We start from the raw sequence: 13,902 nt of genomic DNA, 5'->3' as shown, positions 1-13,902 counted from the left end.
ACAAGCACTTAATAGTCTTCTCTCGTTGAGAGATTACTTACTAGCAATTGTTATTATTGCTAATAATAGTTACCAATAATATTTTACCAAAACCTAAAAGGCAACTTTTGAAGAGACCGGAGGTTAGAGAACAAAAATTAATGGAAATGCCTCAGCACAACCTCCATCTTCACTGGAAAGATTGTCAAGATGGGCCAGTAAAGATTTTTTTCAATACCAGCAGATCCCTTAGTCATAGTCTAACACTTAACTCAGGAAATCAAAAACAAAATGTTTAAGGAAAATAACTGTTCAAAACATGCATCCTCCAATATCAATATGCAGGTGGAAACTATACTATTTGCCTTGTGTCTGTTTTGTTTCTTTTTTTTTTTTAAAAAGCATATGCTGCTGTAACTGAAAATATGGGATGCTTTGATAACTGGTTGCAGAGCAAATGGACTGGTTGAACATATCAATACCAACTAGATGCCAGAACCCCACTTCCCTCTTAGTTTTACTGTGTCACAAGCTGAAGCTTTGAAAGTCTCAGGGAACCTTACTATAAGGTTTTTTTAATCATTTTTGTCAAAAAAGAAAAAAAAAATAGAATCATAGAATCATTTACGTTGGAAAAGACCCTTAAGATCGAGTCCAACCGTTAACCTAACACTGCCAAATCCACCACTAACCCATGTCACTAAGCACCACATCTACGGGCCTTTTAAATATCTCCAGGGATGGTGACTCCACCACTTCCCTGGGCAGCCTGTTCCAAGGCCTGACCACTCTTTCAGTAAAGAAATTTTCCCTAATGCCCAATCTAAAGCTCCCTTGGCGCAACTTGAGGCCATTTCCTCTCGTCCTATCGCTAGTTACTTGGGAGAAGAGACCAACGCCCACCTCACTACAACCTCCTTTCAGGTAGTTGTAGAGCACAATAAGGTTTCCCCTCAGCCTCCTCCAGACTAAACAGTCCCAGTTCCCTCAGCCGCTCCTCCTAAGACTTGTGCTCCAGGCCCTTCACCAGCTTCGTTGCCCTTCTCTGGACACGCTCCAGCACCTCCATGTCCTTCTTGTAGTGAGGGGCCCAAAACTGAACACAGGATTCGAGGTGCGGCCTCACCAGTGCCGAGTACAGGGGCACAATCACCTCCCTGGTCCTGCTGGCCACACTATTTCTGATACAGGCCAGGATGCTGTTGGCCTTCTTGGCCACCTGGGCACACTGCTGGCGCATGTTCAGCCAGCTGTTGACCAACACTCCCAGGTCCTTTTCCTCCGGGCAGCTTTCCAGCCACTCTTCCCCAAGCCTGTAGCGTTGCATGGGGTTGTTGTGACCCAAGTGCAGGACCCGGCACTTGGCCTTGTTGAACCTCATACAGTTGGCCTCGGCCCATCGATCCAGCCTGTCCAGGTCCCTCTGCAGAGCCTTCCTACCCTCGAGCAGATCAACACTCCCACCCAACTTGGTGTCGTCTGCAAACTCACTGAGGGAGCACTCAATCCCCTCGTCCAGATCATTGATAAAGATATTGAACAGGACCGGCCCCAAAACTGAGCCCTGGGGAACACCTCTTGTGACCAGCCGCCAATTGGATTTAACTCCGTTCACCACAACTCTCTGGGCCCAACCATCCAGCCAGTTTTTTACCTAGCAAAGAGTACACCCATCCAAGCCATGAGCTGCCAATTTCTCCGGGAGAATGCTGTGGGAAACAGTGTCAAAGGCTTTACTAAAGTCTAGATAGACAACATCCACAGCCTTTCCCTCATCCACTAAGTGGGTCACCTTGTCACAGAGGGAGATCAGGTTAGTCAAGCAGGACCTGCCTTGCATAAACCCATGCTGACTGGGCCTGATCGCCTGGTTGTCCTGTACATGCCGCGTGATGGCACTCAGGATGATCTGCTCCATAACCTTCACCGAGGTCAGACTGACAGGCCTGTAGTTCCCCAGATCCTCCTTCTGGCCCTTGTAGATTGGCATCACATTTGCTAACCTCCAGTCAACTGGAACCTCCCCGGATAGCCAGTACTGCTAATAAAGGATTGAAAGTGGCTTGGTGAGCACTTCTGCCAGCTCCCTCAGTACCCCTGAGTGGATCCCATCCTGCCCCATAGACTTGTGTGTCTCTAAGTGGTGTAGCAGGTCGCTAACCATTTCCCCTTGGATTATGGGGGCTTCATTCTCTGTCCCATTCCTGTCTTCCAACTCAGGGGGCTCGGTACCCAGAGAACAACTGGTCTTACTATTAAAGACTGAGGCAAAGAAGGCATTAAGTACCTCAGCCTTTTCCTCATCCTTTGTCTCTACATTTCCTCCCACATCCAATAAAGGATGGAGATTCTCCTTAGCCCTCCTTCCTGCCCCTTCTTCCAAAGGTCATAAACTCTCCTTTTTTTCCTGAGTTCCAGCCAAAGTTCTCTATTCAGCCAGGCCAGTCTTCTTCCCCACCGGCTCGTCTTTCAGCACATGGGGACGGCCTGCTCCCGCACCTTTAAGACTTCCTTCTTGAAGAATGTCCAGCCTTCCTGGACTCCTTTGCCCTTCAGGACTGCCTCCCAAGGGACTCTGTCAACCAGTCTCCTAAACAGGTCAAAGTCTGCCCTCTGGAAGTCCAAGGTAGCAGTTCTACTGACCCCCCTCCTTACTTCTCCAAGAATCAAAAACACTATTATTTTGTGGTCCCTATGCCCAAGACATCCTTCAGCCATCACATCACCCAAAAGTCCTTCTCTGTTCGCAAACAACAGGTCCAGTGGGGCACCTTCCCTAGTTGGCTCACTCGCCAGCAGTGTTAGGAAGTTATCTTCCACACACTCCAGGAACCTCCTAGACTGTTTCTTCTCTGCTGTATTGTATTTCCAGCAGACATCTGGAAAGTTGAAGTCCCCCACGAGAACAAGGGCTAGCGATTGTGAGACTTCTCCCAGCTGCTTATAGAATATTTCATCTGCCTCTTCATCCTGGTTGGCTGGTCTATAACAGACTCCCGCCATGTTATCTGCCTTGTTGGCCTTCCCCCCGATTCTTACCCACAAAAACTCAACCCTATCATCACCATCATTAAGCTCTAGACAATCAAAACACTCCCTAAAATACAGGGCTACCCCAAATCTATTGCAATATCTTTAAATGGGTGATTAAAGCAATTAATTCAACAGTTTTCCTTAGACAACTGGCATATCAACTGATATTAAAAAGAACATAACGTACAGATGTATGCTCTAAGCTTGATTTAGGGGATGTTTGGCCCATTAAAAATCAGTGCTAACAACTAAACCATAATATCAAATTCAAAGTGATTTCTCATTTATAACTAATTCCTCATCAACATGTTTATGGATTATCCAACTAAATTTTTTCCAGGGACATTACGTACACAATTTGTATGAGGAACTGAAGGTCAATAAACCCTTTCATAGCAGGTGTGAAAAATTACTACTTCAGATACAGACTTCAAATTGATTAGGCATTTCCTGAAAACAGTAGGAATTGAAAATATTATTGGTACTAACAACTAACATAATTCAGAAATTATGATTTCTGAACAACTTCTGAAGCATCCACAGCACTTCAAAGACATTTAAAATTTGCAATGAATAAGTATTTTACTTTTTTTAAGAAAGAAGTACTTGAGCAATTCAATAATATTCTCATTAAGCCACGTTAAAAAAAAAAGAAACCATTTAGATTCCTAAATTCTCACCTGAACTGAGCTTTGATGTTGCTAGGGCTTGCAGATCTGGTCTGAATTTCTTTCTCTTGTTTTTCTCGCAGAATCCTTTCAGCTAGTAAGAAGTAAGTAGCAGTGATGTGATTGTATTTGTTAGTTTCCAATGCCCTAAGGAAAGTACAAAACATGAAATAAACTATACATCAATGTTTTTTAGAAAACTGGACACGCATCTCTCTCACCTTGCTGTACTTCTCATAGCCAGAAGAGCGCCTGAAAACAGAACTGTGTATTTTTGATGTTTTGACACGCATGTCTTGGTTTTATTAAAAATAAAGAGCCAACAAGTCTAGTAATTTCAACTATAGTTGGATGAGGGTATCTTTAGACTATCATCCAAAAAATTAAGTAATTCTTCCTTTATTGAGCATTCTTTAAATGATAAAATTGTATTTCATTAATATTATACACCAGTGGTGGGCTCTCCCACTGGCACATACAACCACAAAGTACAAATATTTGTTTATGCAACAACTGGAGGAAAAACCTTCATTATTTTAGGGCTGTCAAATTAAGTTTCAGTAAAATTAAATTCATAAGCCAATAAGCATCATTCAGACATTGTAACAGAAAGGCTGCCACTGTTATGCAGCTAAAAGCTTAAGAAGCAAGACTGCTGTTTCCCCTCCTCCTGCCCCCAAATGGTAAGATAGTAACAGTTTCTACGGCTTAAACACAAACAAATATAAAAAATTTTAAGTCCTCTTTCGATTTTCGGAGCATTTTAGAAATTTTGGTTTTTTAATCTATTAGAAAAAACGACGTAGCTTTCTAGCAAGCTCACTCAGTGACAATTACTATTTTGCATTATATAGATAAAAGGAATAGTATTTTAAATTAACAAAGATTCAGGTATACTGGAAACGTACTAAGAGAAAAATGCCAGAATTTTATCACCTCCAAATATGCATGAGATACGAAGTACAAATAAAAGCATGGATTTCAAAGCACTTAAGTTTATTCAAGATGGCAAACTACCTCAGGAATCAAACACTGTTCCGACCCATTTTCTTGAAGTTTTTACTAAGGTTGCATCTACTTAAGTATTTCTCATCCTAGAATATCCTATCACAGAGCAAGTTTGTAATATTTTGTTTGTTAACTGAATGGCTTGATATTTAAACACTGAACTACTCAGGTTCTCACGACATTCTTTAATCGAAAATGACAAGCGCACAAAACAAACTGCATATAGAAAACTGACAACTTACTCTACTATTGTATCTCGGTCTGCAATATCACCGAGAACCATGCGTTGTATTATACTGTTGTGTTCCTCTTCAGACAGATTTTTATAAGACACAAGAGGAATATTGTACTTTGTTGCAGGAGATGGGTCAACTCCTTGGAGCCATGCATGGTTTTCAATCTCTTCCAAAGATGCCCTTCGCTTCGGGTCTCTCTGCAACATCCGTGTAATTAGACTGCAAATAAAAAATAAATCTAAACAAAACGCACTCACATGTTTAAAAAGCAGCCATTGTAAGAGCAACATTAGGAAAAAATTTTCTGCTGTTGGTCCACATAGATCTTTAGAAGTCTTTACAGTAAACAATGTGATGGGAAATTCTGAAAGACATTCCAAATATTGCTGAACTGAAACAAACAATTTGCTTATTAAAAACTACAGATATCATAAATACTGCAGTTTTCATTTACTATGCTTAGATTCTTAACCTGATTTTTCTGGTTTGTTTTTAATAGGTCTTACAGGGCAACTGTCATAGATGGCCTACAGGCTGGTCTGTAAAGTAATAGAAATATAATTTTCTATTATTGCTGCTGTCAATAAGAATATGGAATGGCAAGATGAGTCGAAATTTTTTATTCTGAAGTAGCTATCAGACATTTGATTCTTCAGTATCCCTGAAAGAACAGTGATCTGTTCTATCCATAGAGAAAAAAAAACCAAAACAAAACACTATCTGGGATGACGAAGTGACAAACCTACTAATGGGTTGATACTGAGTGTTTACAAGTGCTGGAAAGGAAGTGCATAAATTCCCCAAATAAACAGAGAAAGAAGACTTGATTAGCACAGCACATCTCTGTTACTTACTGTATGTGAAAAATTCTTGGGGGAGGTACTTTTGGCTTTGTACAACAAACAGAACATGGATATACAGTTTTGGTGCCAAGGTTTCAATGAAACTTTATTGCTCCAACATGTGGAATTAAAGTTCTGCGGTTCTCACATAATGCTTTTTATTCCACTAACTATACTACACCATGCAACTTCAAACTGCAGGGCCACACAAATCACAAAGGTAATCGCAATTTTTTAAAAAATTATTTCTTTTTTTTTAGTGTGAGATGATGTATGGAATTGAAAATGGAGGTTAATTCAGACTTCTTAAAACTCTACTGTAAAAAAAGAATGTCACATGTATACTTGGTAGCTGTGGTCTCTGCCTTTACCAAAAGGAAAGGCGGGGTGAGACATGGGAGCCCTGATTTTCTTTGTTTTTGTTAATACTATGACAGAAAGGGAACAAACTATACACTTCATTTGACTTTTTTTTAAACTACACCTGTAGTAAAACCACACAAATATACCACACATGCCTCCCGCTTTAAGCTTGCTTATGCATCCCAAACCACCACCAACGCTTTCACACCAAGCAGGAAATTTAAACATTCCCAGGGTGTTTTCCCTAAGAAAACCTAACCTATAGAGGACTTGGGTAACTGATCATACATTGTTGATGAAAAAGCAGATCTACTTGGGCCTTTAGGCAAATTAGTGTTAGCCAATATATTAAGTGAAAGGCTGCAAAAATAAGTTTCCTGGCCTCAGCACAGCATGCAGCATCTCAAGAGATTTGTTCGATAGAATGCACTGATAAGAGCTCTCTTTTAAACCTCTTCCTGTATTGTATTTTAAACCCCTTCCTGTATCTAAAGCTCTTCAAGCTATTGAGAGCACTGATAGCAGCTTTTCCATGTTACTGGAAATGCTAAACACTAATGACAAGACATGAAAACCAGCTATGGCATCATGTTATGCATTAGATTCCTGGACCATGCAGATGACAGGTCAAGAGAGGAATGGTCATTATGACCACAGCTGTTACAAATTTCATTCTGTATCAAATAACAGAATCCTAGATGCTGCTCTAGTTTTTTTTTGACTGGACCAAATACATTTTTCAAGCATTTATAAAGGCATCTGGACTTTCATATTGAAAATGAAAAGATACTCTATTGCAGATTCAAGAACCCAGCCAAACATTGTAAAATAGTCCACCTAATGCAGCTGGGATATAAAAGGACTGAATAGGTCATTAACCAATAGGGAAATACGGGAAATATTGGCACATATCAAAAAAAAAAGCTGCAGTGGACAGTGCAGAAAAACACCACAATCAAAATGAGTCATGATTCCCAAGCGGCATATGGTATTTGCAGACAGAATATTTTTCTCCCTTGATTGCCTAGAATGTTGATTTGGAGTTGCTATTTCAGTAAGAGATGAGCAAAACTTGGTGTGATATCTTTGGGTTTTGACAACTTGTATTGTGAACAGAAATCTACAGGAATCATTACCTTTTTAACCCCTGCCACAAAATAACTCTCAGCAACACCTTGTAATTTGTCCAGCAAGAGTGGTGGCCAAAGCCAGCCAGGGTGAACAGCTTTTTCAATCATTTATAAAATGCATGACAACTGACACACATAAAAGAAAGATACGTGTAAAATCAAAATGAAGTTTTACACAAATGTGGGAAAAACCTATTGGCAAAAAACATCACGGGATTAACCTTTAGTAAGAAGAGACACAAAGAATAAAAAAATGCAATACTGGTGCCCATGAAACTACTCAATCGATGTGAAAAAATTCTAACAGCTAAGCAAAAGCAGTAGGCATAATGTCTTATTAACAGGCAAGGAATATTCCACACGCTGATAATATGGTATGGGGAACTCCCAAAGGTAATGAGAATCCACTTCTATGAATGCTTCCAAGTTCTTTAGTACTCTACTTACTCTTTACATTCTTTGGACACATGAGGTGGCACTGTGTATTTGCAGTCCATTATCATAGTCAGAGTTTCACTGTCATTTGCTTCTTGAAATGGTGGTTGTCCACAAACCAACATGAAGAGGATGACCCCCAAACTCCATATATCTGTAAATACATAGTACCTATTTTAAAATAACTGTTGAGGAAACAGACATAATTACCATCAAACCCGTGAAATATTTTTGAGATGCATACTGGGGTGATTACTGCACTCTCGATTATGAGCATTACTTACGGAATTTGCAATTCCACTGAAGTACAAAATACAGTAGTTCCATTGTTTGACAGCTTTTTATAATTTGGGGGGGGGGGGGGGGGAATCAGAATTCATTACTTCAGGGATGCATAACAGTTTGAGATGTATAACATCTTTGACAGCAAAGTGTTAGATGAAGTTGAAGAAAATCTGGTTGCTCAGAGGTCAAGAATTCATTACCCTTTTCTTCACAGGTAGGCACAGATTATTAAAGATATTTGTATTCAAAGCACGTTCCCTTTTGAAGGACTAGCATAAACCATTCTCAGTATTGTTTACATGTTACTCTATGAAGTAAGAAATTACAAAGAAAGTCACTTATTTTAATGAGACTGAACTAGATATGTTTTTCCTTCAGTAGTGTTGCTTTAAAAAATTCTTTGCCACTTCTAATGGTAAATAATAAATTAAATCATTTAGGTAAAACGACGTTCTTATACCAATCGTATTACAAAGTGTGTTTTTTTTTTCTTCTTTTAAATATCCATCAAAGATAACATAATTAACAGTGATCTCTACTACACTCTGGGAGTCGTCTTGTTTCCTTCTAATTCCTGCTTGTGTGAAATAAACATTTAACAACTGTCTTGTTCCCCAATGAAATGACATACCAAAAGATGAAAAAGAAGCACTTCTGGGCATAAAGCCCTTTAGTTGGTTTCTACTTACTGTAAAAGCTAATATTTAGTTCAAATCTTTATTACGAGTTTGCCTCAAAGAAAATATTTCACAAGTCTCACTGCATTCAATACAGGAAGCTTAAATATTGAGAAATATATCATATCGCCCAAAAATAAACAAGTAACTCCAATATATGCTTAGAGAAAAGGCCATGCTCTTAAACTTCAGCTACAAATCCATGCTCTGGAAATTTCAATGGCAATTTGGGGTCTTACACCTAGGATTTCAGAGATCTGTACCCAGTAAAACCAACCAAACAGCTGAAGTGAGAGAAATGAACAGGCAGAGGGGAGAGCACCTGGCAGCCCTGTCCTGGAAGGGCTTGCAAGAGGGAACCACGCTAAGTTACCTACCCAACTGCATCTTGCTTTCTGTGGCCTACTCAAAATACTTGACATGCATTTAACACTGAGGGATGGCTACAATTTTATTTAATAATGTAAATCACACACATTCATCCCTAGAACAATCATTCATTTTGCTAGTTACAACCCATTCTTCATATGGTTTAGCTGACAGAGGAAGAGAAACACTACATGGTAATTTTCTTTAGAGCTCTAATTTATAGTAAGTGTACGCTATTAACTCACACTATTATTTGATTTCTGTTATGCTTACTAGGACCTCAATCCTATAGGTACTGAGCATTTTGAGGCTGGTACACCATAGCATGTATACCTGCAAATTCAACATGACTATTCACATGCCTAAGATTCAACAAATGCTTTAATACTTCGATAGCCTGATGCCAGAAAGCTGAACATTCTGGAATATAGGATTTTAAAAAGCCTCACAATACAGACAGGTAGTTTCACCCAAGAGGTACACCTTTAATTTTGTAAAACTACTTATGCCTTTCTCCTACTGTTTAGTTTGAAAGTGGCCAAAAAGTTTTGGTGCATTATCTATCTCCCACTACACAACAGATTACAAGAACTCATTTTTGCGAGCACATAAAACGTGAATTTATGCATTTCTATGCACAGTCATCTTTTGGATATCAATGTCCTTCCTCAATTTCTAACTTTGCCTAAGATCTATTTTGTGACATGATCTATCCTAGTATTCTGTTCGATACTCCCCCCCAATAAAATAGAATAGAATGCTTCATGTGTCTTTCAGCATGAAGTATTTTAGAAGAGTCCGCATAGTATTCGTAATTACAGATAAATTACGTTTGCTATAATAAGGCAATATACATTGGCTAAATTTAAGCCAAGAGAAAAATATTGGGAAGGGGAGCAATGTAATTAAACCATAAGTTAAAAATAACCATATAAAAAGTTTAAACAGAAGGAAAAACACAATATTCTAAGAAATCAAGCTTAAACCAATAAGGCAGTCCTGAGAAAAGGACAGCAATCACAGTAAGACAACAATTAAAGTTCCATGAAATCATCATATACAGGAAAACTAGCAGACCTTGAAGTTTCAACTGCACTGAGTAGATACTGAACATCCTTAAGTATTTTCTTTTAGAAGGTAGTCTTCCTAATCAATTTGCTATTTTACATACATGGCTTCTTTTCTTGGATATACACACACTTTTCTGTATTTCAATTTGGAAGGATTTGTGATGACAGATACTGTTTTAGTTTTCCAAAAGTTATTTAGATAAACTTGTATTACATTTACTTTATAAAAAGAATAAAAAAAAAAAAAACCTTTTCAGAAGAAGAATCCAACTGATCCTCTAAATGCCAAAAAACCCTATTGTTTGCTATAATGCCGTGTCCAGTTATATATCAACCTATACGTTTGACAGACAAAACAGTAATTACTGATTAGCCAGCACATAATGGAGAATTTTGTATATTTTTCTTTCACTGGTTACTATATTTTGCACTCCATATCCACAGGTCTTTCCACATAAGAGCTGCAAATGGTGAAATGAAAGAACTTTTTTCTTTTTTTTACTATACAACTGCACGAAAAAATAGAAAACAAACTCTTGTTAACAGTGAAATATCAATTGTGCACTGAACTGCTACTGTATTTCATTGTATCATGCACTTTGTGTTACTAAAAAGGTATCATGTGTATGCAGAAAAAAGTTTTGTTAGAAACTAAAAATGGTGCCTAAGACTTTTTGACCTTGTGGTATTATCCAGATATTCTTACACTCTCAGCGAAGAGCACTAGGGTAGCAACAACTACACCTTATCTCATTCTTACATACTACAGGCAAAGCTTACTATTGCACTTTTCTGACAAATATGTATTTTGTTAGCGTGACAGCATAGCAGACGCTTATTCTGATGTGGCCAAGGAATAACAGTGGACAGAAACAATTACATGGCTTTTATTCTCACCATATTTTTATAGTTGTGGCTGAAGAACAACTTCATTGCATCTGCAGTCATGGCTACTGAAATGACTCAGCTCGGAGTGTCAAGGACACAGCTGAGCAGCCCAAGCAGACTTAAAAGTATACTAATAACTAGGAAGCAAGAAAATAGTGTACCTAAGTTAGCCTAATCTACATATGAAGACTGAAAACAGAAAAAAAAATCACTGGAAGACTTAGTTCAGACTTTATGTCACACGACAGATGACATCTTGGGATCATCTTCACAAGCCCTCCAGGATCGTATTATAGCAAGTCTCTCCTCATTTATGGAAGCAGAGCCAAGTGTTTGGATGTAGGTGTATTAAGAGGACACATTTAAGAGTTCTGTCTTGACCTTTCATACGCAGACTCGCAAATCAAGGGGTTGATCCCTAGTCTATTCTCTTTGCTATGGTTTAACTAGACCCAATCACTTGTTTGCAACTCCATGTGCAACTAAAACAAACCAACCAACCAACCTGATGAATGATGCAACATCTTTGAGGCGGTTCTCTTTCTGGTCAACTGCAAGTTGCCACCTTATTAAAGGTAAAGGCACAATGGAAAATGTACATGTTGCTACAGCCACATCTAAGAAAAAGTAGAGACTCACAGTTTTTGTGCCCCCTCCAAAAAGTAACAAAACTTACTTAGTGAATCTTCCAGGAGCTTTTGTCCTACATACAAGTGACAAGATCAGCCTTACAGATCTTGGATCACAGGTGTTTACAGAAGTTTTTGATGCTTTTTTTTGACTGGAAAAGTAGTGTGACGGCCAAGCTCACTCCTATGTTTTGCCATCCAGTATTGCAGGCAACACTCTATGGGTGTTTGTATTTAAAAAAAAAAAAAAAAAAGATGAACACTTAATGAATCACCATAATTGTGAATCACAATAATTAGGAGGGGTGTTGCCAGCAGGTCAAGGCAAGTGACACTTCATCTCTGCTCAGCTCTGGTGAGGCCACACCTGGAGTACTGTGTCCAGTTCTGGGCTCCCCAGTACAAGAGAGACATGGACCTACTGGATTGTCCAATGAAGGGCCATGAAGATGATGAAGGGACTGGAGCATCTCTCCTATGCGGAAAGGCTGAGAGTGCTGGGACTGTTCAGCCTAGAGAACAGAATGTTTGGGGGGGATCTTATCAATGCATATCAATACCTGAAGGGAGGGTGCAAAGAAGATGAAGCCAGGTGGTGCCCAGTGACAGGACCAGAGGTGATGGGCACAAACTGAAACACAAGAAGTTCCCCCGGAACATCAGGAAACACTTTCTCTGTGAGGGTGACCAAGCACTGGCACAGGTTGCCTAGGGAGGTTCTGGAGTTTCCATCCTTGGAGATACTCAAAAGCCATTTGGACACAGTCCTGGGCAACTGACTCTAGGTGTTGCTGCTTGACCAGGGGGACTTACACCAGATGATCTTCAGAGGCACCTCACTGGAGTATGCAGTACCAATAGAAAAACTATACTTCCTTTTGCCCATCAGAAGCAGTGCGTTGTAGGTGTTTATTTGAGAAAATGAAAGCATGACACAGCACAGTAAGAACTAAAATAACACTGTGAACATACAGAACTTGAATGCTCCATTTAAACCAGCACAAGGTTGTCTCAACTCAGCTACAAAACACAATTATTTTTCACACCTCACACCAAACACAGTGTAAAGGATGGTAAGTGTGAAGGAAGTGGTAAAAAAAGCTGGCAGAAAACAGGAAACATGAAACAAAATTTTCGAAGTAACTTCATTTGAAATATACAAACCCTGCAAGAACAATGGAAAAATGGAACTGGTATATAAGAAGTGGATTATTCACTGATATTTCAAACTACCACAATTATTCAGACAACAACTGCGCGCAATCATAACCAAAATAAGAACAGTAACAGCAGTATCTTGCCCTTCCCCACCTACCACAAAATTTTGCATTGGCACTTTTTCTAAGACACACACAATGCTGGATGAAACAAAAAAAATGGATTTTTACTGGCAGCTCTCTCTACAATTAAGTTTCCAGGAAAACAGAAATTCCTGCAGGTTTTGCATTGTAAAGTTTTTATTTTGCATGTTTTGAAGCCACTTATAGCTTGACGTAGGTAACACTACCAAAAAGGGGAAATCATCTCCTCTTTGTAAAAAGGATCCATAAACCTGAGGGTTAGAAGTTTTACTTATTTGTAAATATTTCTTCTAAATTTAAATAGGTGACCTACACTGCCAACCTGCAAGTAAGTTTAAACATGTTGGCTTGCTAGACTTCAGCGTAACTTGAAATCCAAGGTTTAGAATCCGAAGTCTTCAAAGCAGATATTCCAAAATAATGAGTTAATACCCACATATCATTTTGAAAGATTTAAAAGATCAACAGTTAAATGACTATACGGTACGTATATAAGAAATGCTAATCTTTGTATGTGATTTATTAGTTTTAAGCTATTCTATACATGCAAAAATCAATCTTGTATCTGCGCTTTCCACTTTTCTCTATTGGAGATCCATAGCTGCGTATTTTTCAGTAAAATTCAGAAAACATACTGCAAAAAAGACTGAAAGAAATGAAAATGCCTTCTTCTCTTTAAATATACAATTTTTGTTCGCTCATTTAATGTAATAACCACGGTACATTTTGGAAAATTCTTGGTTTCCAGAATAGTGCTATCTGGCTGAGAGAGGCAAAATTCAAGATCTTTAAGCACGGCTGTCTTTGAGAAATCAGTAAAGGAAAATCAGAGATTATTTTGTTATAATGCTTGTTTACCAAATCTTAGTATTTCCCCAAACAATACCCAAAGCCACACACTGGAGCATTCGTTACCATACTGTTTTGTGCTGCCATAATCAGCGCTACTCTATTATTCTTTCCTATTAATAAAGAGAAAACTCGTCTGT

General features: G+C 38.8%; 1 protein-coding gene across 3 annotated transcripts in view; it reads right to left on the bottom strand.

The window, feature by feature from the left end:
* The window catches only part of SNRK (SNF related kinase), a 51,254-nt gene that overhangs the window by 12,763 nt on the left and 24,589 nt on the right, over positions 1 to 13,902 (bottom strand). For all 3 annotated transcript variants that reach the window (XR_012672610.1, XM_075143342.1, XM_075143343.1), the window contains exons 4-6: positions 7,707 to 7,848; positions 4,931 to 5,143; positions 3,693 to 3,827 (exon numbers count right to left, since the gene is read on the bottom strand). Coding sequence is in view for 2 of the 3 variants with exons in the window: in XM_075143342.1 (XP_074999443.1) it covers positions 3,693 to 3,827; positions 4,931 to 5,143; positions 7,707 to 7,848 (490 nt within the window). In the remaining variant the exon portion in view is untranslated. The remainder of the gene's footprint in view (positions 1 to 3,692; positions 3,828 to 4,930; positions 5,144 to 7,706; positions 7,849 to 13,902) is intronic.

The sequence above is a fragment of the Calonectris borealis genome, chromosome 2 (assembly GCF_964195595.1).
Source record: "Calonectris borealis chromosome 2, bCalBor7.hap1.2, whole genome shotgun sequence".
NCBI classification, from domain to species: domain Eukaryota; kingdom Metazoa; phylum Chordata; class Aves; order Procellariiformes; family Procellariidae; genus Calonectris; species Calonectris borealis.
This window is presented reverse-complemented; position numbering and strand designations above follow the sequence as displayed.